The sequence below is a fragment of the Miscanthus floridulus genome, chromosome 18, assembly GCF_019320115.1.
Source record: "Miscanthus floridulus cultivar M001 chromosome 18, ASM1932011v1, whole genome shotgun sequence".
NCBI classification, from domain to species: domain Eukaryota; kingdom Viridiplantae; phylum Streptophyta; class Magnoliopsida; order Poales; family Poaceae; genus Miscanthus; species Miscanthus floridulus.
This window is the reverse complement of record NC_089597.1, coordinates 37801759-37826264: the sequence shown is the minus strand read 5'-3', so window position 1 is coordinate 37826264 and position 24506 is coordinate 37801759. Positions and strand designations below refer to the sequence as shown.

The 24506-nt window shown below is 45.8% G+C and overlaps 1 protein-coding gene across 1 annotated transcript; it reads right to left on the bottom strand.

Moving 5' to 3' along the window:
- Positions 1–4709: 4709 nt before the first annotated feature.
- Positions 4710–17261, bottom strand: LOC136521190 (protein CELLULOSE SYNTHASE INTERACTIVE 1-like). The gene is made up of 8 exons (XM_066514895.1): positions 16964–17261; positions 16346–16471; positions 14895–14962; positions 10612–13660; positions 6462–9000; positions 5603–6057; positions 5287–5403; positions 4710–5185 (listed from the first exon to the last, which is right to left on the bottom strand). The coding sequence occupies exons 2-8, from the start codon at positions 16409–16411 to the stop codon at positions 5045–5047; spliced, it is 6435 nt and encodes a 2144-aa protein (XP_066370992.1). The 5' UTR covers positions 16412–16471; positions 16964–17261; the 3' UTR covers positions 4710–5044.
- Between the last annotated feature and the right edge of the window lie 7245 nt (positions 17262–24506).

Genomic DNA, 24506 nt, shown 5'->3' with positions numbered 1-24506 from the left:
TTGTGGGGCCTTGCTTGTAAATAACCTTATACTGAAGATCCATCAGTTTGAGCAGTGCCTTTTGATGAAGCTTAGTGGTCACTCTTTGTTCAAAGAGATGCAGCAGGCTTTTGTGATCTGTTTTAATGATAAACTCCTGATTCTGCAGGTAAGCCCTCCATTTGTCCACAGCCATAACCAAGGCCATACATTCCTTTTCATAGGTTGAAAGAGCTTGATTCTTTTGGCACACTGGTTTGCTCAAATATGCAATTGGGTGACCTTCTTGCATGAGAACAGCTCCAAAACCCAAGTCGCTAGCATCTGTTTCTATCATAAATGGCTTTGTGAAGTCAGGCAAACCAAGAACTGGAGCTTGAACTAGAGCTTGCTTTAACTGCTGAAATGCAGTTTCAGTGATTGATGTCCAAACAAAAGGCACATTCTTCTTGAGCAAATCAGATAGGGGTTTGCTAATCAACCCATAATGCTTTATAAACTTCCTGTAATAGCCTGTAAGACCCAAGAATCCTCTTAACTCTTTAAGATTTGTTGGTCTTGGCCATTTCTCAACTGCAGCTATCTTAGATGCTTCAGTAGCCACTCCTTTGCCAGAAATATTATGCCCTAAATACTCAACTTCAGTCTGAGCAAAGGCACACTTACACAGCTTGATGTAAAATCTATTCTGCCTCAGAATCTGAAACACTTGTTGCAATAGTTCCAAATGTTCAGGCAAGGTATCAGAGTATATCAGTATATCATCCATGAACACCAATACTCCTTTCCTGAGTAATGAAGCAAAGATCAAGTTCATAATTCCTTGGAAGGTAGCTGGGGCATTTGTTAACCCAAATGGCATCACCAAAAGCTCATATAAGCCACTGTGGGTCCTAAAAGTTGTCTTGTGGGTATCCTCAGGAGTGATACATATCTGGTGATAACCTGCTCTAAAGTCCAATTTAGAAAACCAGTGAGCTCCAGCTAACTCATCAATGAGCTCTTCCACTACAGGCATGGGATGTTTATTCTTGACAGTTTGGGCATTCAAATGCCTATAATCAACACAAAATCTCCAAAGAGCCATCATTCTTCCTTACCAATAGTACTGGAGAAGCATATGGACTATCACTGAATTTTATGATTCCACTTTTCAACATTTTTTGAAGTTGTTTCTCTATTTCATCTTTTTGAGCTGGAGAATATCTGTGAGGCCTAACATTTACTGGTTGAGCCCCAGGAATGAGATGGACGCTATGATCAAATGGCCTGGTTGGGGGTAAAGAACTAGGCTCCTGAAACAAGTCTGCATACTGCTCCAATAAGACTTGCAGTTCAGGAATGTTTTGCTTGTCTAGTAGAGTTGTGACAGCACAAACACCCTCATCCAACTTGTCAGGCTTAGCCTCCCATCTGAATTGTAGGCAATGAGCAACAGCCTGTCTGTTGATTAAGCCTTTTAACCCCTCTTTTGAAATAGAAGAACACCTTGTTAGGTCCTGCTTGATACCCTGCAGATGTACTCTAGTGCCATTCATAGTAAACTTCATCAGCTTCTTTGCCCAATGTACCCACATAGGACTGCACTCCTCCAACCAATCCTGCCCAAGAATCATATAAAAGCATCTTAAAGGTAGAATTCCCACAGAAGATGTGAATGTATACCCTTGAGTTGTCCACTGCAAATTTTGAATCCTCTGATTACACACCATAGGACCACCATCAGCAGCTACAAACTGAGCAGGCTCACAGGAAGTTTTAGGCAGCTGGAGTTAGTTTGCCAATATGTCACTGATGAAGGTACCCACACTACCAGAATCTACCAATATCAATATCTCCAGCTTACCAACCCTGCCACGCAGCTTCATTGTTCTCCTTTTGGGCAAAGCTGAGACATCAGAATGGCCAACTGCCATCACCACATCCTCCAACTCTGCTTCCTCACTACCAGTGTCCTGATCAGTTTCTTCCAAAGCATCTAACAATTCTTCAGCACCACATGTATGGGAACTTGTGCTGGGCATTTGTGATTTTTGTCCCATTTGCCACCACATTTGAAACACAGATCGTTCTTACGCCTGAAATCCCTTAGATAAGCCAGCTTATCGTCAGATTCCTTGACCTGTCCATCACCCTTGCTCTTGTCAGCATCTGGTAATTTGGACCTATCAGCCCCTTGCTTGAAACTGCTCTTTGAGTACCCACTGGCCTTATTCTTTTCTCCGGCAAGCTCCTCTTCCTGCAGAAGGGCTAGAGCGCTGGCAGTGTCCACATCGCGTGGCCTGTGCAAGGCAATCACTGATCTAATCTCCTCCTTGAGCCCAGCTACAAACCGAGTCACGAAATAGGTGTCATCATAACCACTGTTGTACAAGAGAATGCCCTGAGCCAGCTTGTCGAACTCCATCTGATAATCCTCAACAGAACCTGTCTGCTTCAGAGCATCGAACCGTTTGAGCAACAGCTGATACTGATCTTTGTCAAAACAGTTCATCACCAACTCACAAAGCCGATCCCAATCCAGCACACGCCCTTTCCTCTGTACAGTTTGCAACCATGTCTTGGCCACCCCACGGAAATTAAGAGCAGCAAACCGCGTCTTCAATGATGGTTGCACCGCGTAAAGCTCGAAGAACATCTCGCATTCATCCCGCCATGCACGCGGAAAATCACCATCAAACTTCCGAAAATCCATCTTAGGAAAAGGCGGAGAGCGAAAGTTCGTATGCACAATCTCATCAGAGATATGGGGTTCGGGTGGAGGTGGAATTGAATGCGTACCCTTATTCTTGTCCTGTGGCCGGGGTCCGAGGAGCCCGCCGCAGTCCTCGCCGTGGCCCTTGGCTGGCCCGCTCCCCGTCCATCGCAGATGAGCACGAGGACGACCCGGGAGCTGCGTTGAGGTCGAGGTTCCCCAACGCTGGTGTCGGTTGGCTCGGAGGAGGCATGGTAGTAGTCGTCAGCCGCGCCTCAATCGAATCAACCCGCGACGCCGCGAGCTCCACCCGCTTGGTCACCTCGTCCAGCGTCGTCGCCGTACCGCGCGCCTTCTCGCGCAATTCGTCGAACGTCGTATCCACAGTCGCCTGCCAGGTCCCGATAGTGTCCAACGAATCCATGGTCGACTGCGGCATCTTCTGGAATCCCGCGAACTGCTTCATCATCTCCCCAAGCTGAGCCGAAACCTCCTCCACCGACTGCGCCATGTCTTTCTGAAATTTCGACGGTCCTCGCTTAGGCGCCAGACTGCTCACCGATCACCGATTCCCGCCGGGAACCGCGATGTGCACCGACCCGTTCATTCTCGGCTCGGACCTACAGCGTCGCGCGACTCGATTCACCGAAGTGAAGAACCGGCGATGCCTGCCGACGGCGATTACGAACGCGATCAAGGTAACACGATCGACGGCTTTGATACCAATTGTCACGATCAGACAGATAACTGGAATAGAATCCGGGGTAGAGAGAATAGCACAGGATCGGGAAGAAGAAGAGCAGAGCAAGACTGGGAAGTCTTATACGGAGTATCAATCATCACCGGCGCAACCCCACCGACACTATGGGCCCACTCTATGACAACTGGCCCACTCCTAACAACCTATCAGGTAATCAATCATCAACCGCCTTATCACCTACTGACATCGTCACCCCACTGTCACCGACGAAACATCCTCTTCACCTGTTGTCAGATTTCCGTCAGGCGCAAGTCTCCTCCTCTGTGCCTTAGTCTGCCGCCGAGCCCGCCTATAGGTCCTAACACCTGCCGCCGCCGATCTCGTCGCTGCGGCGGCGGCAGCCAGCGCTGGTGCGCACGCGCATGGCCGACGGGCGCCTAGTCATCATGGAGGATCACGGCGAGGGATCCGGGGCCTCGGCCGGGCGCGGCGGTCTCATCTGCACACAGCGGCGCGAGCGCGACGGCCAGGGCCACCCGACAATGAGCCTCGTCTAGCTTGACCCTGGACCTGACCTGTTCGGCTTAGGATGGCCTGTCAGTGTGTAACTGCGTGATCTTTCATTCTTAGTAGTTAGTACCATCATGTTGGAACTTGGAAACAGAGATTGATATTAGTCTTTCGAGCAGCATGTGGCTACCAATCAGTGCTCTTTATGATGACTGCAATCTATCGATAGACAAATTCTGAAATCATATAGGTCAGTACTTCCTAAATATTTGTTTGCATTTCATACGCATCGCAATTATAGTGAGGCCATGTAGTCCTTGGTAACATTTCACATGTTTCTGAGATCCTAGGGCCAAGGTATGTAGTTCTGAAAGATAGTACACACTCTATTTCAAATTATAAATCGTTTTGTTTTTTTTTAATATAGACATAGCCTATGTATCTAATGCATAGCTAGAGCTACGTCAAAGCAATCGATAATTTAAGAGCAATCTATAATATACGTCAAAGCAATATATATATTTTTTTGAACTCTGCTGAACTGGACTACTGGCCAAAAGGTAGGATTCATTACAGCCCTGTTCGGCCGAGGGAGGTTCATCGAGCGACGAGCATCTCAGCCCTAACCTCGAAATTGAACATCCGAGGATGTCTAAGTATTGAGCCAGGAGATTGTCAAGTCAGGGTTGTGTACTTGAATCTTGCCGCTCAAAAGAACGTGCATCCAATGCCGATATAACATACACAAACCGAATCAACTACAATAGTTTACGATGAATTAAACATTCAGTAATCTTCAATCAGCATTCTCACACACCCGAAAAAGCAAATAAACATGCACTGGTTATAGACCGAAAAGTCCATTCCGTATGAGAGAACCTAATAACAGCATATACTATTCTGTTTACACCCCTTTACAAAGATAAAATCCCAGGGAAAAAAAATAAACGAATGAAGCCTGTTACAATCAGTACAAAACATCTGAGAACTCATCTGTTTATATCTCACAGGAGGTACAGCAAACGACAACTTTCTCTGCCTGCTATTTACAATGATGCACAAACAGGGTATAACCTTTAGCAGAGTGCAAAACAAGAAACCACTCAACCTCTTATAGATCTTTAACTTACAGAGAACACCTAAATTATGTAGGTATACAGTTATTTGTTTGACCACTGGAACTCGATTTCCAGGTTCCTATTGGGGCCGCTTTTGCTCTCGGGTAGCAGGGTGTACTCTCCCGCAACCGACCCCAGCATGACAACCCTGTCGATTTGGATCGTCACTTTACCGAATGATTTCTGCAACCACAAGTTTGAGATAATTGGGGACTATCACAGTGATGTGAAGTCGAAAAGGAATGTAAAGTGATTGATGTGCTACATCTATCCTATTATCGCACCTTTCCAAATTTGCTGTTGTTTTTGCAGGAGATATGAAGCTTCTGGCCCTTGGGAGGACTGTCAAATGCCCATGCAAAGGCTTCGTCCCATTCAGGTGTTGCGCCAGTCGAGACAATCTATGAATTAGGCCATGTAAGTTTAGGTCAACAATGCTCCATGCAATAAAATTAAGAATGTTCAAAACCAATAGTGAAAGAAACATGCCAATAAAAGCTAATGTAAGCTGTAGCAAGATAGTGTCAGAGCAAGGGCAAGGATAATGAATAGAGAAGGACCAATATCCCTAGAATCAGAAGCACAATGATTTTTGTGTACCTTTGTCAGCCTTGCTGGGTTATTTCCAAGAGTAAGCTTGCAGAAGGCACTAGGATTTCCAACTGATTGCCTTAGATTATTGCCACGTTTTATCGTAACAGTAAGAGTCCCAGGCAAGCACTGAAGAAGCAGTTCAGCCTTTTCTTGAAACCGTGGTGGGCCAGACTGTATCAAGTACTGAAGTAGAGGGATAGCTTCTGATGCAGCGACTGATTGTGCTTTAAATACTTCAGCTGGGCAAGCTGACCAAGCTTGCCTGAGAAGATATAGTGAATCTAGTGCTGCTTCTTGAGTTGCCTCAGAACCAGTTTTAAGGGATGTTACAAGATGAGGAATGCACAATGTGGCAGGTTCAGTGACCCTCAGACGAGGGAAGTTACTAAGCAAAGCATTAAGTGCTTTGAGATACTCTTCATTAGCACTTCCAGAAGCCCATATATCCTTTTCAATAGAAGCTGCACGAAAAATGTAAGCATTAGATATATAAAAGTTGGGTATGATTGTAAACATATATATATTCCAGCTGGCTAGGAGAGAACCAAACTAATAAAAGATGGCCTCTTGGGCTATATACATTCATGCGTGAATGCAAACGCTGGATTATTTTCCTTTATCTAAAAAAAGAAAAGACGGCCTCTTTTTACATATTGTACAAAAAAGAATGTTTGATTAGAACTCGCAAAGTAAGCATGAACTTCACAAATGTGACATGATTCATGTATTTGCTAGACATTACTTAGAAATTCCTTAAATCTCATACTAAAGGTGGATATTGACATCTTTAGCATAACAGGCATCGATAACAATGAATTTGCTATGCAAAATGAACATGACAGAACAAGAAGGGGATATTGTTTACCAGTTATAACTCTGACTGTTTCACTGGTCGCATACTCCTGGATAGTGTGATTATTGAATAGAAGTTTGACAAACATTGCTGCCTGAACAGAAGTGTCAGGATTGCTTGAACTGATAAGATCCAGCAGGACCTGGACACCACCGGATTCTGCAACTGCTCTCTTATTTGCTCGGCTGTACATGACTAGATTCTGCAAGGCACAAATTGCTACCACTTTCATCTCTTCAGTTGGTTGGTCTTCAAGAAGATTGACTAGAGCGCGGCATGCTGCAACAGCATCAGTAGAACGAGCAAGACCTTCATTTTGGAAAAGATCTCCAAGGGCAAGAGCAGCAAGCAATCTTCCCTGTTGAGATTGTGTCTGTGGATCCAGAAGGTACATGGACAATGGTGCAATAGCATTTTTAGCAGCCTTTGCCTCCCTTATTCTTACATTGTTCAGCAATGCCTCAATTAGTCTGGCAGCAGTTTCCTCACACTGATGACTCCTCAAGAGATCAAGCAATGCTTCCACAGCACCACTTTCAGCCATTGCTTCTGCACTTGTTGAGTCATCACTCTCCAATACAAGAAGGGCATTCAAAGCACCGACAACAGTGCTTTCAGTTCCTGACCTGAGCAATTGCACTAGTACTGCAACAGGTACCTCAAGGAAAAACTCTGTACTGTACTGTAGAATGCTAGACAATACAGATGCTGCAGATTCCCACACAACATGAGGCAAAGGCGGGTCAGATTGCAACAACACTTTGGACAACTCAAAAACACCACCCTCCTTTGCAATTGTATTTGGCCAAGCTATTGCAAGGTTAGCAAGAGCTTTTATAGCTCTCTGCTGTAAATTTGGCAAACCTGAAGAAAGAACTTGAATAAGAGGAGTAATCGCCTGCTCTGTTGTTGTATCCTTTTGGAGGTGGTCTTCTAGAAGAAGATGTGATAGGAGTTCTGCAGCTAATTGCTGCACAGCTGGTGGAGATGAATTCAGTAAGGTTATCACTGGCTCAATAGTTTGGCGAGGTGTCAAGTTATAATCAGCACGGCATTCAGGATGCTCCAAAATATTCACAAGAACCTGCAATGTGCTATACTGCCCTTCAGGACCCATGTCCGCCTTAGAAAGCAAAGAGAAAAGAGGTTGTACTACTTTGGCTGCAGATGGGCCTATTGCTATGGTAGCATTGTTTGTCAAAATCCGAAGCATTTCTGACAATGCAATGCAAAGAAAATCTGGAGCGTCATGGAAAATATCAAGAATGCTCTCAATTACACCAGCCTTGACCATTTCCAATTTGCAAGCTGGTCTGTCCTTTCCAAGTTTCACCAAAGCTCTAGCAACTGCCTCATGAAGCATGTAGTTTTTGCCATACAAAAGCCCAACAAGAGGAATGACAGCTCCGTGTGCTGCCACTAATTCTGCCAGTTGCTCGTCATCTAGAAGCTTATCCAATGCACGAACCACAGAAAGCTGGGCAGGGTTAGCTTCACTAACCAGTAAACCAACCAGGGGTTCCACACAACGAGCTGCCGCCATTGTGGAACGGATCCTTGTATTGGTAAATAGAACACAGCATAGTTCTGCAGCATCTCCTTTCAACTCCACTGAACAGTCAGAAGAAAGAATCCGGCACATAACATCTACAGCATTCATCTCAACATCCGCAACCGCAAGTGCTCTTGAAGGATTGTCAGAAAGAAGCCTAACAAGGGCTGATATAGCTGCATGCTGCTCCCTCTCCATGCCAGTACTCAGAATCTCCACAAGCGGTTGAATAGCCTGCCTAGCTGACTCACTGTTCCTCACATGGTCAGCAAAAAACAAACTCTCTAATGCCTTTGCAGCACTGTAACGTGAATTCCTTCCTCCTAGACGAAGGACTGCCACAAGTTGGTTAACAACACCAAGTGCTGATTCATGGTGCCTTATTTCTGGACTACTGAAAAGAATGCCCAGCAATTCAGTTGTAGCTTCTTCTGTTGCATCTTGTGGACTAAGAGATAAGTATTTGGTAAGTGCTTCTAGGATTCCAGCTTCAGCCATTAGCTGCATGTTTGGGGGGCAATCAACAGCTAACTGGGTCAGAAGACCCAAGGCCAAGAAAGGAGCACCAGGTCTCTCAGGAATAGGTTTAAGTAGATCAACAAGAAGAGGAATAGATTTTCTAGAAGTTGCACCAACCCTGATATCATCAACTCTGAATAGCCTCTCTAATGCAATTTGATCAGGGTTAGGCACCAACATGAATTCCTCTGATAATTCCAAAAGATCAGCTATATCAACATCAGCACATCCAAGCAAAGATATAAGTCCAATGGCTGCCCCAGAATTAGCAACAGCCAGAAGAGTTCCTCTGCTACCATTGCAGACCAGACTTGACAAAGCTTGTGCAGCAAAGTACCTGTATGCTGGCTCATCTGACCTTAACAAGTTTGAGAGCACAGGAATGGAATGCAATGCTGAGTTTGATCGAATTATCTCTCTTTCTTGGAATAGCAAAGCAAGAAGCAAGGAACAGACCCATGAGGTGCTATCTTCTTCACCCTGACAAGAGCATGAACATATGTTAAGGTCAGCAACAGGCCTGCGGCAATTTGAAAAAAAACTTAACAAGATACATGCAGCAAGGGGATAAATAGCAGGTAAGCCCAAAAAATTTTGACACAAGCAAGAATGAGTTCCGACAGGTACTTTCAGGCTTTATATTCCATATGTATGATAAAGCTTTTTTTGTAGAATACGCAGGAGAGCTGCGTATCATTGCATTAAGAAGGAGACAACAAATTACAACACACACCACGCTCACACAAACACACAACCCGACCCAACAAACACCATCATCTTATTATCTATTAGCGACCTCTAGATGGAATATAAAGATTTTAGGCAATTCCAATGTAAACCTGTAACTAAAAAACAGATGCCTAATGGCCTAAGTACAAATGCCTAATAAGTGACCAGCACTTTTTTTAAAAAAAAAAGTGCCAAACTAGGACATCGTATCCAACCATTTAGACAAAAGAAATGTAAAAAGAAATCCAAATTTACTTTTGGTCTTGTCTGATTTTGAAGTGTTTGTACAAAGAAGACGTACTGCCTTACAGTATGAATAATAAACCCCAAACAGAACTTCAATAGGATATATGGATGTTATTGCGGTACTAAATATATTTATATGTCATGAGTCTCAAAACAGTACTCTAGTAAATAAGATTGACAAGCATGGTATCTATCAATGTAACAAGGAACATAAATAGAAGCGTAATGATTGAACCAACTTACATAATACTCCCTCCAATTCCAAATGTTAGGTTGTTTATAGGATTCTAGTCAGTCAAACTTCTTTAATTTGAGCCATCAATATAAGAAAAATGCAAAGATTGATAAAAACATGATTGACATTACTCGATTCATCATAGAAAATGCTTTCACAATGTATATTGTACTAGCTACAGGCAAAAGTTGCATGTCAGAACGTCATCTATTTCTGGGAGTTGGGAGTATATTTTTTATCAAAGTTGCAAATCAAAATGTCATTTTGAAGACTGTGTGGATGTTCTAAACAACCTAAACTTTGAATGAGAGAGAGTAGCTCTTTAGTAATGATTATGCACAGACAATACCAATCTTTATGACCTCAACCAACAATAACCCCCTCAAATTATGTAGAGATTAGTTAGTGCAGTCCCATATTTCATGGTTAAGTATCCAAATTTAATACAGGGCTCCAAGAACGGCAAGGATTAACTAGATTATTTTTTCTATGTACAATAGATGAAATGCTTACAGCCAATTTGGTCAAATGCAGTACTCCAACCTATCAATAAGTACTTTAACTTTACCACTTATTTAGGTTCTGGTAACTTTATTATTCTAGATAAGAAGCAATGAGTTTCTCAAACAAAAGTTTCCTCCACAATATCACTTGGAAAACTAGGGCATCAAAGCATTATACTAATGTGATCAAATAACCTGCAATGTAAAGCAGAAAGACTGTTCTAGGATGCTATGTAAACTCTATTATCTATATGTAGTTTGTTTTCGTACTGTAAAATTACTAAAGCATAGGAGACACTAGCATTCACCTACCAACTAGCATTCATCAAATGATGACAAAAGAAAAAGGTAATGGAAATAAGTAGAGCTTTCACGTACCACATATTGGAATGCATTTTGTGAAATCTTCTCGGTGAGCATTTCAACTGCTCCGGCTTCTAGGAGTTCTGCTCTTGTTTTGCTGTCATGACGAGAAAAGACAGCAAGTAGCCATAGTGGAATCATGTTGCCTGAGATTACAGCAGTACGGCACACAGTTGCACCATCACTGTTGTTTTCTTTGGAGTGTCTGGAAATTCTAATATCTGATATGCTTTCACTGCTGAAATTTTCAGCCGGCATGTTTGCCATATGGATCATACCAATTAAAGAATGAATTAGTTGAATATACAGACTTGCATCATTCAGAACCTCTATTTGCTTCTGACAATGCTCTTTTGCAGCACAGACGAGAAGAGCACATCCACCAACTTTAACTTTAAGCATGTTGGAGCCAATGATGCGCCGTGTGATGGATGATATGCAACCTGGAGTTTCAGAAACCAGACCACCGACAACATCATGTTGGTCAGAACAGAGCATTGACACAACTTCTATGGCTTTATCTTGTAAGGAGGCTGCAGCATCAGCAATACATGAAACAAGGGGAAGTATCGTGTGGGGGTTTTCTGCAAGAACTTCCCAGGGAGCCTTGGTATGCCCACTTGACGCCTTTGATCGCGACAACAGCACCAGTGCATCAAGAACTTCTGATGTTGCAGCAGCTTCACCATTGGCAGCTTCCAAGAGCCCAGCTAGAGCAAGGACAGACCCAGAGCGGTTAATAGTATCTGAAAGTGGCTGATTAATAGTTCGGCACTGTAAAAGACGAGCTATTGCTGCGGCTGCATGAGTTCTTCCATCAATAGTTCCCTCTCTTAGCACACGTGTTACACAGAAGAGAATTTCTTCAAAAGACACCTGGAGGGATAATTCCTGATCAAGGAAAAGATTTGCCAAAGCTCTAGTCGCTTGTTCTGCAACTTCAATAACTGAAGAATTTGCAAGTGAAACAAGTGGGGTTAAGGCATCCCGGCCAATTGCAGCAACCTCCTTATTTTGCTTAATTGAAAGAAAAACGGCAGCAAGGCAACATGAGGCGCCCATTAGTATTTTGTTAGACTGCATATCAAGCAGCTTCATTATCGACCAAAGTGTCTTCACTGCAATATGAGTTTCTCGCAGGTCCTTGCAGCAATGAAATAGACCAGCAAGAGCAGTTGCTGATGTAGCCTGAGTCTCTTCCTTGGGTGAGCTTAGAATTTTAATCATTGTCTCAACCGCATCATTTGCTGCACTTCCCTCATGTAGAATATCATTAAGTGGTGCAACAGAAAGCAAGCTTTTCAAAGCATCCAGAACATAAACTTTTGATTCAGGCTGTTCACTTGTTAAGAGAGCAGATAACTGACTAATAGTTCCTGTATCTGATTTGTGGATGAGATGATTCAGTGTTTTAGAAGCTATCTCCTTGCCATTATCACTTCCATTTTTCAGAAGCCATAGTAAAGCAGGAACAGCATCAGCACTTTCAACACATGCTCTTATGTCTTCACTGTGATTGCATAAATTGCCAAGGATGATTGCTGAATCTTCTTTAGCTTTGGGAGATCCAGTTTCCAAAATTTGAACAAGTGGAGGTATGCCACCAGCAGCAGTGATAGCCCATTTGCTCTCATCATTCTCCTTTGAAAGAAGTGCAAGCAGAGCAACAGCACATTCCTGCTGCTGTTCTGAGGAAAGACCAAGTAAAGAAATCAATAGCTGGACACCTTCACGGCCTTGCAGAGCTTGCCATAGGTCACAATCCTTCTTGCAGAGAGCAAAAAGTGATTTCGTGAGGTCATCTTGCACCTCAGTAGCTGCCATGGTTATTAAGCCAACAAGTAAGCGTTTTGCATCAGAATCTGCTAGTGTCTTGCAGAGAACCGGGTTACCATACAAGCTAGCCAAAGCTTCAATTATGCGCTCTTGCACAAGGAAGGGAACCTTAGGCTTAAACTGCTTCAACAGTGTCTTCTCAATGTCAACAGGATCAGAAGCACTGGTAGACTCTGCATTTGTGTCATATATCATCAACGCTGAGGCCAATGCACCAAGAGTATCTGCAATCTGTGCAGGTGAAGAACATGACTCGAGACTCTCACCAAGGCTTGAGATTACATAGGACAAACCACCAGATATATTTGCTAATGCACACATTGCATTCTCTTGCAATGCTTGAGCAGATTCACCTTGCATGAACTCCTTTGATGGAGCAATAGTAGCATTTATAAGAGCAGGAATACCATTAGAATTAGCTATCTGACGTCTGGCCTCTTTACTCTGTGCAGAAAGGAACTTGAGAGCCCCAGCAGCCTCAGCTCTAATAGAAGTTTCATTGCCAGGACCAAGTAACTTTAAGAGCTGCTTTGTTGTTTCTCCAGATAAAACTTTAGAACAAACAGAAGAGTCTTCCATCATCAAGGACCCAAGAAGATAGCAAGCATTTGCAAGGGTATTTGTTTGTCCAGAACTAACCAGCTTTATAAGTATATCAACTCCACCACATTGCACAGTTGCTGACCAAAACCCCTCTGTATTCTTTGATAAATTCTTCAGTGCTCCAGTTAAAAGGCCATCCACCAAACTCTCATTCTTGAGACTAATTTTAAGTTGCTCCCACAGTACAGGAACAACATTTTCTGTAGAGAAAATCTTTGATCCAACATGATCCCTTATCCCACCTTGTGAAACTGCATAGATGGTTTTGGCAGCTGCGGTTTGGCTTTCAGCTGACTTTGATCTGAGAAGGGCAAGCAATGGAGGGATGCAACCACCAAGTAAGACTTTCACCCTTAACTCCTCTTCCTTGCAAAGAGACCCGAGAACAGTGGCAGCCAGCATCTTAACTCCAGATGGTCCAGACCTAAGGAGAGATACAAGTATTGGAACAGCCTGTGAATGCGACCCAACAGCTCCGAATGCAGTATCACGAATTTGAACAAGATCTAATAACTGCTTCAAAGAGCTCTCTTTCTCCTGTGAGGATGAAGAACTCTGTCGTAGCTGCTCAATACACTGAGCAACGCTTGAAAGTGTCTCCTCATCCTCCACATTAACTCGGGTCCTGCAAATACATACAGAATTATAAGATTCACAATTCTAGTGTTCTACAGTTACCAACAGCTCAAATGTGTTGCATATTTGCATCAGCATAATTTTAGCTCTAGAGAACTTTCAAAAGGAAAAAAAAAAGTGACACTAAAAGATACACGATTGAGGTCTATTACTTGAAACGTATTTTGGAAACAAACTCATAAAGGGCTGAATGATATAAATATTCATACAATACAACCTCATGTCCAATCCAAGACGACAATTATGCATATAATAGCAATTCCCATGTAGGTAATTATGCATATAACATATTTACTTTATGTGAATATTAATAATTTAGTTGTGGTTACCGGTTAGCAGAGGTAAACTTGTATTGAACCTAGAGCAACTGTACCATAAATTTTAGTTCTCTCTTTTTTAAAAAAATTCATCAATTGTTCCGACTAAAAAGAGAAGAGCCTGAGCCTTTGATCTAAACAAACGAGAAGAGACTCTAATGTTTCCCAATAGTGTTCTTAGTTGGCTATTAGTATCCTGTAACATCTATTGCTAGACCTTATAGGCATATAATCCCACCATTCTCTTTTCATTTTAGAATTGGGCAACTAATCTTTACAAGCTTTGGTCCAAAAAATAAACATGCATAAAATTATTAATCTGTTACATGAAAATTATACTAGCAGGATTCCCACCAAAGAATATTCTGATGCCAGTGTTTTTTTTACTCCCTTCCAAATTATAGGACGTTGACTTTTCTAGATACATAGTTGTTTATTATGTATCTAGACACAGTGCATATGTAGATGCATAGCAAAAGCTAAGTACCTAGAAAAGCCAAAACGACATATAATTTGGGAGGAGGGAGTATATCTTTTGCTAAACCATAGAAGAAAAAATAAGGCTGTAGAAATTAAGTTTCTACTCCAAGCAGCACATTTTGATGATGAGTTGGAGCAAGTGATGTAAGCAGGAGACATTTCTTTCCAAAACAAAATTGTTTTCGAAGCCAGTTATGTATCCCTCAAATGGACAGAAAGGAAACATAAGTATTTAGGGTTTGTTACTTTGTTTTCCATTTGTTGGCCAACAGTAAACAAAAATTTTCTGGATCACTCTTGAAGGTTAACTGTGGCTGTATTGAATGATACGATTGAAGAGAAAATTATAGAGGCTCATGACAAGTGAAACTGACACGTTAGAGTCTCATGTCTCTCTTAACTACCAAGAAGCACAGCAAAACTTACTTGCCCATTTTCATGACTGACATAGGAGTCGGTGGCTCTGAGTCTTGAACTTTGTCCACATGCCTTTCCTGTTGATGATAGAAGAAGCATTTTATTATCAAAAGTCCAAGGTGTGAATCATATAACTTCTTTAATGAGTTCATATTCATCGCACAAAGCATTGGACAATTGATTCCAAGTTCAAGGAAATGATAACACTTCAATGGTCAAATGAGAGTGCAATCTTAAAGGTATTCAAATAATGGAACCAATGGTTTATGAAATAGGTTGATGCTGAACTTAAAGGATGTGTTGTCAGATTAATCCCACACATTTTTTTGAATGGTTAATGGTAAACAAGATACAAAAGAATGAGCATCTTCTAAGTGTGATGAAGAGCAGCTCAAAAGTCTGCCTCCTCAAAAACATGTGACCTAGGTGCATATTAAACTGTTATTCATGTCTTATAACAAAAAAAACAAAAAACAAAAAAAATGCCACACTACAGAAAAACTAAAAGTTGGAACTTCTTTTATGGTTTCCAGTTTTTTCCCCCTGGTTAATTGGATGTCTGTTTCTTATTTATGTTATTGCTTGCTTTTACCCCAGGATTCTCCTGGATCATAATATCAAGCTGCTGAAACGACACAATGATAGCACTACTTCAGCATTACTTTTTAGCGAACGAACAGTGTTTTCCTCTCACAACAAATCAGCATAAGCCAAATTTCAGCGAAACGGACAGAGCCAAAAACATTGTGTTATCAACCAAACACACAAACCAAAATAAATATCCAATCTCATATTCAACAGATCAAGATGACACACAGATGCAATTACGAAGTGAGCAGTCAGTAAGCATTTTTCATGTGCTTCCATTTCATAGAAGAAGCTACATTGCATCAAAGTTAGTTTCCGATTGTTGCCCCATGCTCATAGATGCCAAAAGGAAACATACTGCAAACACATGATTTAACTGTTCAGTTTTTAGCATTTTTGTCATGTGAAGAAAGCTCTAACATCTGTTCAGCCCATTTTTACCATCATTTAACATATGTATATACACAACAGATGAATCGAATCATGTTCCTGTTTTCTTATCGAAAACAAGGATGACACAAATGACATAACAGTTTCCTAGTTTCTCCAGACAGATATTGGAAACTACTCCGGTAGTCAACCTTAGCTAAATGGACTTTATAAAAAATACAGCTCCATGAAAACTCCACTTATAATTTCACACACTGGGAGGACTTTTCTCCAGTGGACTGAATAGAGAACACTGATTTCGCTTTCAAAGAATATCCTACTGCAAAATTACTCACAGCTACATCCAAAATGAACGAAACACCATGCAGACGAAGCAATGTTTTTCAAGCAGCAGGAAAACAGAATTGCAGAGCTGGGGAACATAAGAAAGCGAGAGGCTGCCAAACGAGAAGCTCGGAGCCAGAGTCGAAGATGAGACCAACCAGATCTGCGCTGCCATGGGTGCCGCCATTGGTTCCATTGAACCGCCGCGCCAATGCCGCCGCCATACTCAGATGTTAAACTCGCCGAGCAGAGTATCCACTTCGTCAGTGCCGAGTTTTCTCAACCTGAAACCCAGTCGAGAGCAAACAAACAATTGGCGTCAGGTCAGATCCACGATGAGACACGAACGATTCAATCAACAGCCACGCATCGATCGAATAACCACAAATTCGTTTCGGGCATGGGCAATCAACCCAGATCTAGACATACGCATATGCTACAGCTACCGCTACGATCAAGCGAATCAGACACTCCCGAATTGCAAAACCATCAAACCAGTTCCCACGAATAGCTGCATTTAGCGGCGATTACCCCGCGACCTCCCTCCCTACCGGCGCAGCTAGATCACGAGCCGCCGCCGCTACCAACCACTCAGCCAGCCACCGAATCCAGCACCCAGACCAGCTGCACTGCGCTGCGCTGACGGAGTTACTGCTGCCCGCCACGTCGCGACGCGCGACCCAAACCCCTCCACCGACAAAAAAAAAAAAAAAAACAGAAAACTCGAGATAAATCCGGGGAACTGAAACCAGTAAGAAAGAGATCGAGTGAGAGACCTCTCATGGAATCTCCACGCCGGGGAGTGGCCGCAGATCCAGCGGGGAGGGCGGCGCCCATACACAGACAGCGCGCGTCTGTTACTCTCCGGTTTTCTCCCCCAGGCGACGATTTGGCCCGGTTTGGATCTGCTGCTTCCCAGAACGGATGAGAAGCTGGACGCGCTTCCTTCCGCTTATTTTCGATGGGAATGGGAAAGTTCCGGAACCAAAGGCCTTAATTTCGCTAATTTCCGCGCCCTTAAAAGGAATTGGCGTTTATATAGCAGGCGAGCTCTCCTCTTCCCAACGACTGCCGACAGTGGCAGTGCGGCAGCAAGTTGGCTGCAGCCAGCCATGGAGTGGCACTTTTACAATAGGGTTCCTCAAATAGTGTAGTATTTCACTAACAAAGCTCTTCGTGGGAATGTGTCACTGAGGCTTCATCCGTAAAGGATGCGAGACTGAATATCGAGGAAGCAGAGGGTGTTTGTGCAAGGCTGTGGCCTTTTTTCTGTTGTTGAGCTTTCGTGATTAGATTAAGCAGGGAATGGATTTGTTAATTAGGGAGCACGATACGGTGGATGATGAGGATGGCGGTGGTTGATGTCAGGATGTGGCTGGCTGGCCGCCGGAGCGGGAGGGAGGGTTTTTTTGGGATCGTCTTCTACAAGACAAAAAAAATTCAACAGGTGGGAGAGGTATCTGCCAACTCCCAAATAGCTGTAAAGTAAAATCAGTGACCCATGAGAGGATCCAGCACCAACAAACAGTTGGGCACATTCTCCTTTTCTTTTATGGAAAATATTTGTTGATGGGGTACAGGTAAAATGTTTGTGATCTAAATTGGGAACCATCGGTGAAATTGCATAGGACCACAGGTATTATGAAATCTCTGGTTCAAGCAGCGTTCTGTACATGCTGATATTGGCATTCAGCGGTAACAAACAATACAATCCGTGATGGGATTATCGTAGAGAACATGAAACATGGGACACGACAAGTTCATGATTCGTGGAACATCACTCTGACAGTCTGAAGCTGAAAAGCAAGCTAGATCCTTCGTCTGCTCGGGATTCCTCTACCTTTTCCTTTGTTTTAAGCCGGGGAATTGCCTAATCAGTAGGTTAGGGCGCTGGACCATGCATGCCACCGAGCGAAAAGACAGTGCAGCCCCTGTACCCTAGCTCAGCGTGGCCATGTGCACGAGGATTACTCCATTATTGATTATAGTATATATTATTATTAGGCTTCGAGTTGATTAAGCTTTGTCAGGGTGTGTCGGTTCATAAACTCGGGGTCCCTCGTGAACCGGCTTTCCAACGGGGGCTCGGCCCAAGCATACAACGCACAACTCATGGGCCGGCCCAAGTACCTGAACGACAGGCCAGAAGGGCGATCCAATCACCCACCGGAAGGCCTGGCCGAGGAGGAACGACGCCCGCTTCGGACTCTGGTCCGCCTATCCGACCGGAGCGCTCGCTTCGGCCTCCGGCCCGCCTCCGGACGGTCCCTCCGACCGGAAGGCTTGGCCAAGCACCACTTCGGGGGTGCGCCGAACCCCTGCTCACTACTCTTCTCTGACTGGAGCGATCAGAGCTGACCGGGACCCACCAACCAGGGACGCCCGCTCGGTAAGGACCAGGAAACGAACGGAGAAAGTAAGACATGGCGCACAAGTCAAAACACAATACTGGGGACCGTACCCTGTACACCTGCAGAAACTGTACTCTACAACGTCTCTGGCACAACAGAGCCCAAACAGTGTTGTAGGCGCCGACATTTTCGCCCAAAGTAAGGCAGGGCGCACAAGTCAAAACACAATACTGGGGACCGTATCCTGTACACCTACAGAAACCGTACTCTGCAACCTCCCTGGCACGACGAAGCCCAAACAGTGTTGTAGGCGCCGACATTTTCGCCTACAGTATTGTGGGCGCTATTAATTCCCATTAGGTAAGGCTCCCCCACATGCCTCTGGGCATCGACAGTGTTATGGGCGCCGTCATTTACCGTATCGGACGAACATGATAAAACCTCTCGCATGCATCTAGGCATCAATAGTATAGCAGGTACCGACATCTGTCATACCTGAAGAAGACGACACAACCTCCCACGTGCATCCGACATTCAACAGTATTGTGGGCGTCTACCATCATCCTATACCCGCTGGTGTGGGCAACAAGGCTTAGAAGCATACGTACTCTCTCTCCCTTTCACTTGTAGAGCTATCCCCTTCATCTATAAAAGGGGATGCACTCTCTCCCAATAGATAGGTCGATTCAGGTTGATTCAGATTCATTAGATCGATCAAGTTCACTAGCACACAACCATAGAATCGCCAGGTTCGAACCACGAGCACATGCTCGAACACTTAGTTCATAGAGGGGCTCCCGTCACTCTCGGCCCTTTCGACAGGAGTCCGACCGGACCTCTTGTATCCCATATCTTTCTCCTTTTCGTTTGTAACCCCACTGCAAACTTTGAGCACCTGGGCTCAGGAATAAAGTCACCAACTGACTCAAACTGGACGTAGGGCACGTTGCCTGAACCAGTATAAACCCTGTGTCATTGAGTGCTAGGCCACCTCCGATCACAATGTACGGCAAAACTACAAATATTTACGTGTTGGTCATTTTCTGCACCGACAGTTGGCGCCGTATGTGGGGAAGACGTTGTACGTTCAACACTTTTTGGTCATCGAATGGCCCACTTTTCTTCCACCATCGTCATGGCGGGCTCAGGCGATACGATTCACTTTGGCTCACTGGAGTTTCCTGCACTCCCACCTGTTGGGATGTGGGTTCCACCCGTCTTCGAGCCGTCCCAGGCCTTCATCTTCGAAAGCCTGGACTTCGTCGTCGACCAGCTCGGCATACTACACATCCGCAAGGAGGCACTCATTCCGGTGCCCGTCGGAGGGGCGCCCTCTATCGGCTCCGGAACGCACGATGACTTCAACGACGAGGCATCTGCGCTTCACTCCGAGCAAACTCTCTGCTCAAACCCCGCTGTAAGTAATATCCATATTGTTATTTACTCTCTATTTACTATCTCCCACCAATTATCCGGAGGGACCGTATTGACCACACCACAAACACCATACGACCGATTCCCCTATGGCCTCGTGTCTCCCGTGGATGCATGCGCTCAGGGGCTCCGAAGGACGCTACCGCCATCCCCTCTCACATCTGAATTCATGGGAATGGCGAGCTATGCTCCTACCACTTTCTAGGAACTCCTAGATGACGAGGGTGAGAACGACGGCTCCAGCATCGGCAACGTAGCACCTAGCCACCATCCATCCTAGGAGTATGCTATGGCGGACGCTCCGGGACAGCCGTCGGTCGTTGCAGAGTCTACGTAGACTCACACCCCTCTGGACCTGCGTGTGGGGGCCCTCGCGTTTGCGCAAGTGCACGCCGAGGAACTACGACAACGGCAGCAAAACCAGCCGCTGCCTGTGCCGGCGTGCTTGGTATAGCACGTTGCGCCCCATGCGCACGACCCAGTGGCGGTGCCGGGGTCGCGCTCGCCAGGTCCAACATGACATCATGAATGAGGGGAACAATCTCCCACCGTTCGCTCGGGCTAGCCAGAACATCGCTGCTGTGGCAATGCTTTTGCGCGGCGTTCCCGAGCGCATCAACCCCCAGGAGCGGTCTATCAAAACCTCCGGGTGCTAGTAGAAGCCGCCACTATTCGACACACGGAAAGCTCTGCATCGCGACTCCAACATGCGCCCTCTATCCCCACCGGGGGAGTGGGGACACGCTAGATGGATCACTCTATCCACTTGCCGCTACAGTCGCCAAGTGCGACTCGGGAGGCAGTGACTGCACCACGGTCTAACCTGGCTCCTGCTCTACGCTGACCGTCGGTACATGGATGGCCCGGTCTACACCAAGATGCTCGTAGCATCATCAGCAACCGGCATCAGGCCTGGCATGATGATGACGACCACCGAGAGGTGATGAGGGCAGGCGACACGGGTCCCAGCCAAACCATCAAGGGGAGTGGTGAAATGCGCCCCAGGCATGGTCGCCGGCCAGGCGAAGGGAGTCTCAGCCCTAAGGTCCTGGTACCACGGGCCTTTGACCAGCGTATCCGGAGAGCGCCATTCCCACAGCGCTTATGACCACCCACCAACATCACCAAGTACACCAGGGAGACAAACCCCGGTATTTGGCTTGAAGATTTCCGGCTCGTCTGCCGGGCGGGAGGGGTGGATGATGACTATTTCATCATTCAGTATCTCCCCATTTGCGTGGGGGATTATGTTTGGGCATGGCTTGAATTCCTCCCACACGATAGCATCCGCGACTGGGCAGACCTCAAGAGGGTCTTCGTCGGAAATTTCTAGGGGACGTATGTCCAACCTAGAAACTCCTGGGACCTCAAGAGCTGATTACATCCGTAGGTTCTCCCAACGATGCAACTCCCTCCCTGATGTCGTTGACGCAGATGTCATCAGCGCATTCCTCTCTGGGATGACCTATGAGTCCCTGATCCATAAGCTTAGCTGCCTGAAGCCCCGTACCACCCGCGACCTGCTCGACATCACCACTAACCACGCCTCCGGCGAGGAGGCGGTCGGAGCGGTCTTCAACGGAGGCTAAGACAAAGGCAAGGCCAAGCGCATGGACCAAGACCAGGGCCCCTCCACATAGAGGGGCAAGAAGAACAAAAAAGATAGGCTCCGATCAGACAACACCGCATTGGTCGCCGCGGCTGATCGCATGGGCTAGTAGCCCCAGCAGGGGCTATCTGACTGTCGATAGAATATCGTCGGCAGTCCTCTGAGGGGTATCCTACGAAGATAGATTGATCGGCAGGGGAACATGAGATCAAGAACAAGAAGGCAACAGAGACACACGAGTTAGACAGGTTCAGGTCGTCAGTATGACATAATACCCTACTCCTATGGTCTGTTGGTTTGTATTAGTTATCGTATGATATTGCGTGTGTTTGGAGGGGGGTCCATACCCGCCTTATATAGTCCGGGGAGCAGGGTTACAAGTCGGTTAGATCTGAGAGATAACCAGAAAGTAATAACTGATTACAGGAATCTTGGGATTATACATATCCTAACATATCTCGTAGTATCTTCAGGATATCTTTCAGATGTCTTACGAAAGGCACCGACCAGGATCGTGCCTCGCAAGGCTTTGTCTTGTGGGCTAGGCCACCCCTGAGGGCACAACCCATGTGGTCTGTTGTGGGTATCCGGGGTCGTGCCTCCGACAGCTAGTCCCCGAGTGCCTTATACCCATTGAACAACACCGTCTTGTGCTTATCCGAGCAGGTGCGAACAAAGCTAAGCAGCCAAACTCACGGTCCGACCATCATGACAAGTTACCAAGCAGTAGCGAGCAGCGAGGACCACAACCGAGTAGTAAGATCCAAGCATGGCTTGCCATAAGGGTGTAAGGAGCTCAAGTTCAGAATAGAAAATTTTCTCATAGTGGACCAAGTGTGCCCACTTAAAGTCCGACCACGGGAGAAGGAGTCAATCTTCTTCAAGAGGCATGTAGTCTTCGAGAAAAAATCCTACACATTCACCACGAGGTGAAGTGTGCCCACTTAGTCCCCAAGCCTGACAGTGGATGACGTAGTCATGTGGTGCCAGGGTCAGAAAGTAGAATAATAGTAGAAGATCAGCCGAGTAGGCAGCCAGTCCCCTGGCGTGGCCCTAAAAAGAGATAAAGCACATTCACCGAAAGGTGAAGTATGCCCACTTAGTCCCCAAGCCTGATAGTAGGTGACGCAGTCACGTGGTGCTAGGGTCAGAAATAGAGAAATAGTTAAAGACCAGCCGAGCAGGCAGCTAGTCCCCGAGCTATAAGCGAAGATATCGGAGAAATCAAACCGTAGAGAAAAAACCGAAGTAATGGTTGTATAGTGGCAGTTACTGAGCCTCAATAAATGGCGAAGAAGTCGGCGATTATTCGGTGAGTAGCAAGTGATGGCGGCGATAAATGGGCGACGTGGGCTTCGGCTTCGCAAAAGGCCAGGTTACGGCCCACCTTGCTGTTGCGGAGGTTTTAGAGAGGCACAAATCGCAGGAACAGTTTCCCAAAAACCCTTAACTACGAAGAGGTGGGGAAAGTGCTTTATAACTACGCCGCCGTATCCCAAGTTTCCACCTTTGCCACTTTGCCATTTTGTCTTCCTCCGTAGTCCTCCCATTTCCAATTTCACATTCACACTTGCAGCCGCCGCCAAACCCTAATCGGATCTGAGAGATGGCGCCGAAGAAGGGAGCGGCCAAATCAAAGAAAACAAGCCCCAAGAAGGCGAGCGCCGGTGCCTAACGTGACGAAGAGTGGGTGCCATCGCGAACGGGAGAGGCAGAGCTAAACAGACTGGTGGAAGCTGGTGTTCTCCCTTACCGTGCCACCGCCGAATGGCGGCCGGCCCTCGGTGAGTCCTTTCCGACGCCTCATACTGACGAAGCGGTGGTATTCGAGGATTATTTCTGGCGCGGGTTGGGATTCCCTGTTCATCCATTCCTGAGGGATCTATTGGAGCTCTAGGCGGTTAGTCTGTGCAACCTCCATCCCAACACCATTCTTCACATCTCAATCTTCATCCATTTCTATGAGGCATATCTCGGAATCCTACCCCACTTCAACCTCTTCCGTCACCTATTCTGGCTGAAGAAGAGAGGCGGCCTAGGTTCCAAAGTGGTCGGTAGGGTGTACCTCTAGTTGTGCGATGGGATGGCGGGCGAGTACCTTACTGTGCTGCTGAACACATCACTGAAGGGGTGGAATGCCAGGTGGTTCTACATGAGACAAAGCCACCTAGCAATCCGCTGTGATGCCGACCACATCCTGGAGAACCAAAGGAGTTGGTCGGAGACACCGAGCAGCGATGATATGGAGAAAGTGAAGGAACTCCTCGGCTTAATAAAGGGTGTAAGGACCAATGGTGGATTGGTAGCAGCGAGTTTCATAGTGCGCCGCATTCAGCCCTATAAGGAGAGAGCGCACCCAGGCTTTGAGTTCAAAGGGGAGACCGACGGTACCCGGGAGAGGCTAGAGATACTATCGAGGAACGTTGTTGAAGAGCGGACTGCAGAGTTGTTCGCTCCGCTTGCCTCATTCAGCTTGTCAGGGTATATGAAGCCCTTCAACTGCAAAAATCTACCTCCTTAGGTAAATATCGCAGCTGTGTGTTTTTGAGAAGCTTTTTTCTTTTGTTAATGCCGAGCAGTATACTGATTCACTCATGCGAAGATGCACTCACAGGATAGGGCTGTGTACTTCTCGGGCGTGCCAAGAGGCGATTGGATGCCAGCAGTGGATGCATGACCACCAGCTCAACCTGAAGAAAGTTCTGTCGGCGTTTCTTCGAAGTCCGGGGGTATGGATGTTAATCGGACGAAGAGTCCTCCCCCGGTGTCGGAGAAAACCTGGGGAAAGAGGGCAGCGGTGGACGAGCCAGCTTGGAAGAAGAGGAAGACGATGGCTGCTGCTCCCCGCAAACCAGGCGACATCTCGCTTGGCAATGATCAGACCACTCGAACGTGAAGGACCACGGTGTTCGATTGGTCTGACGA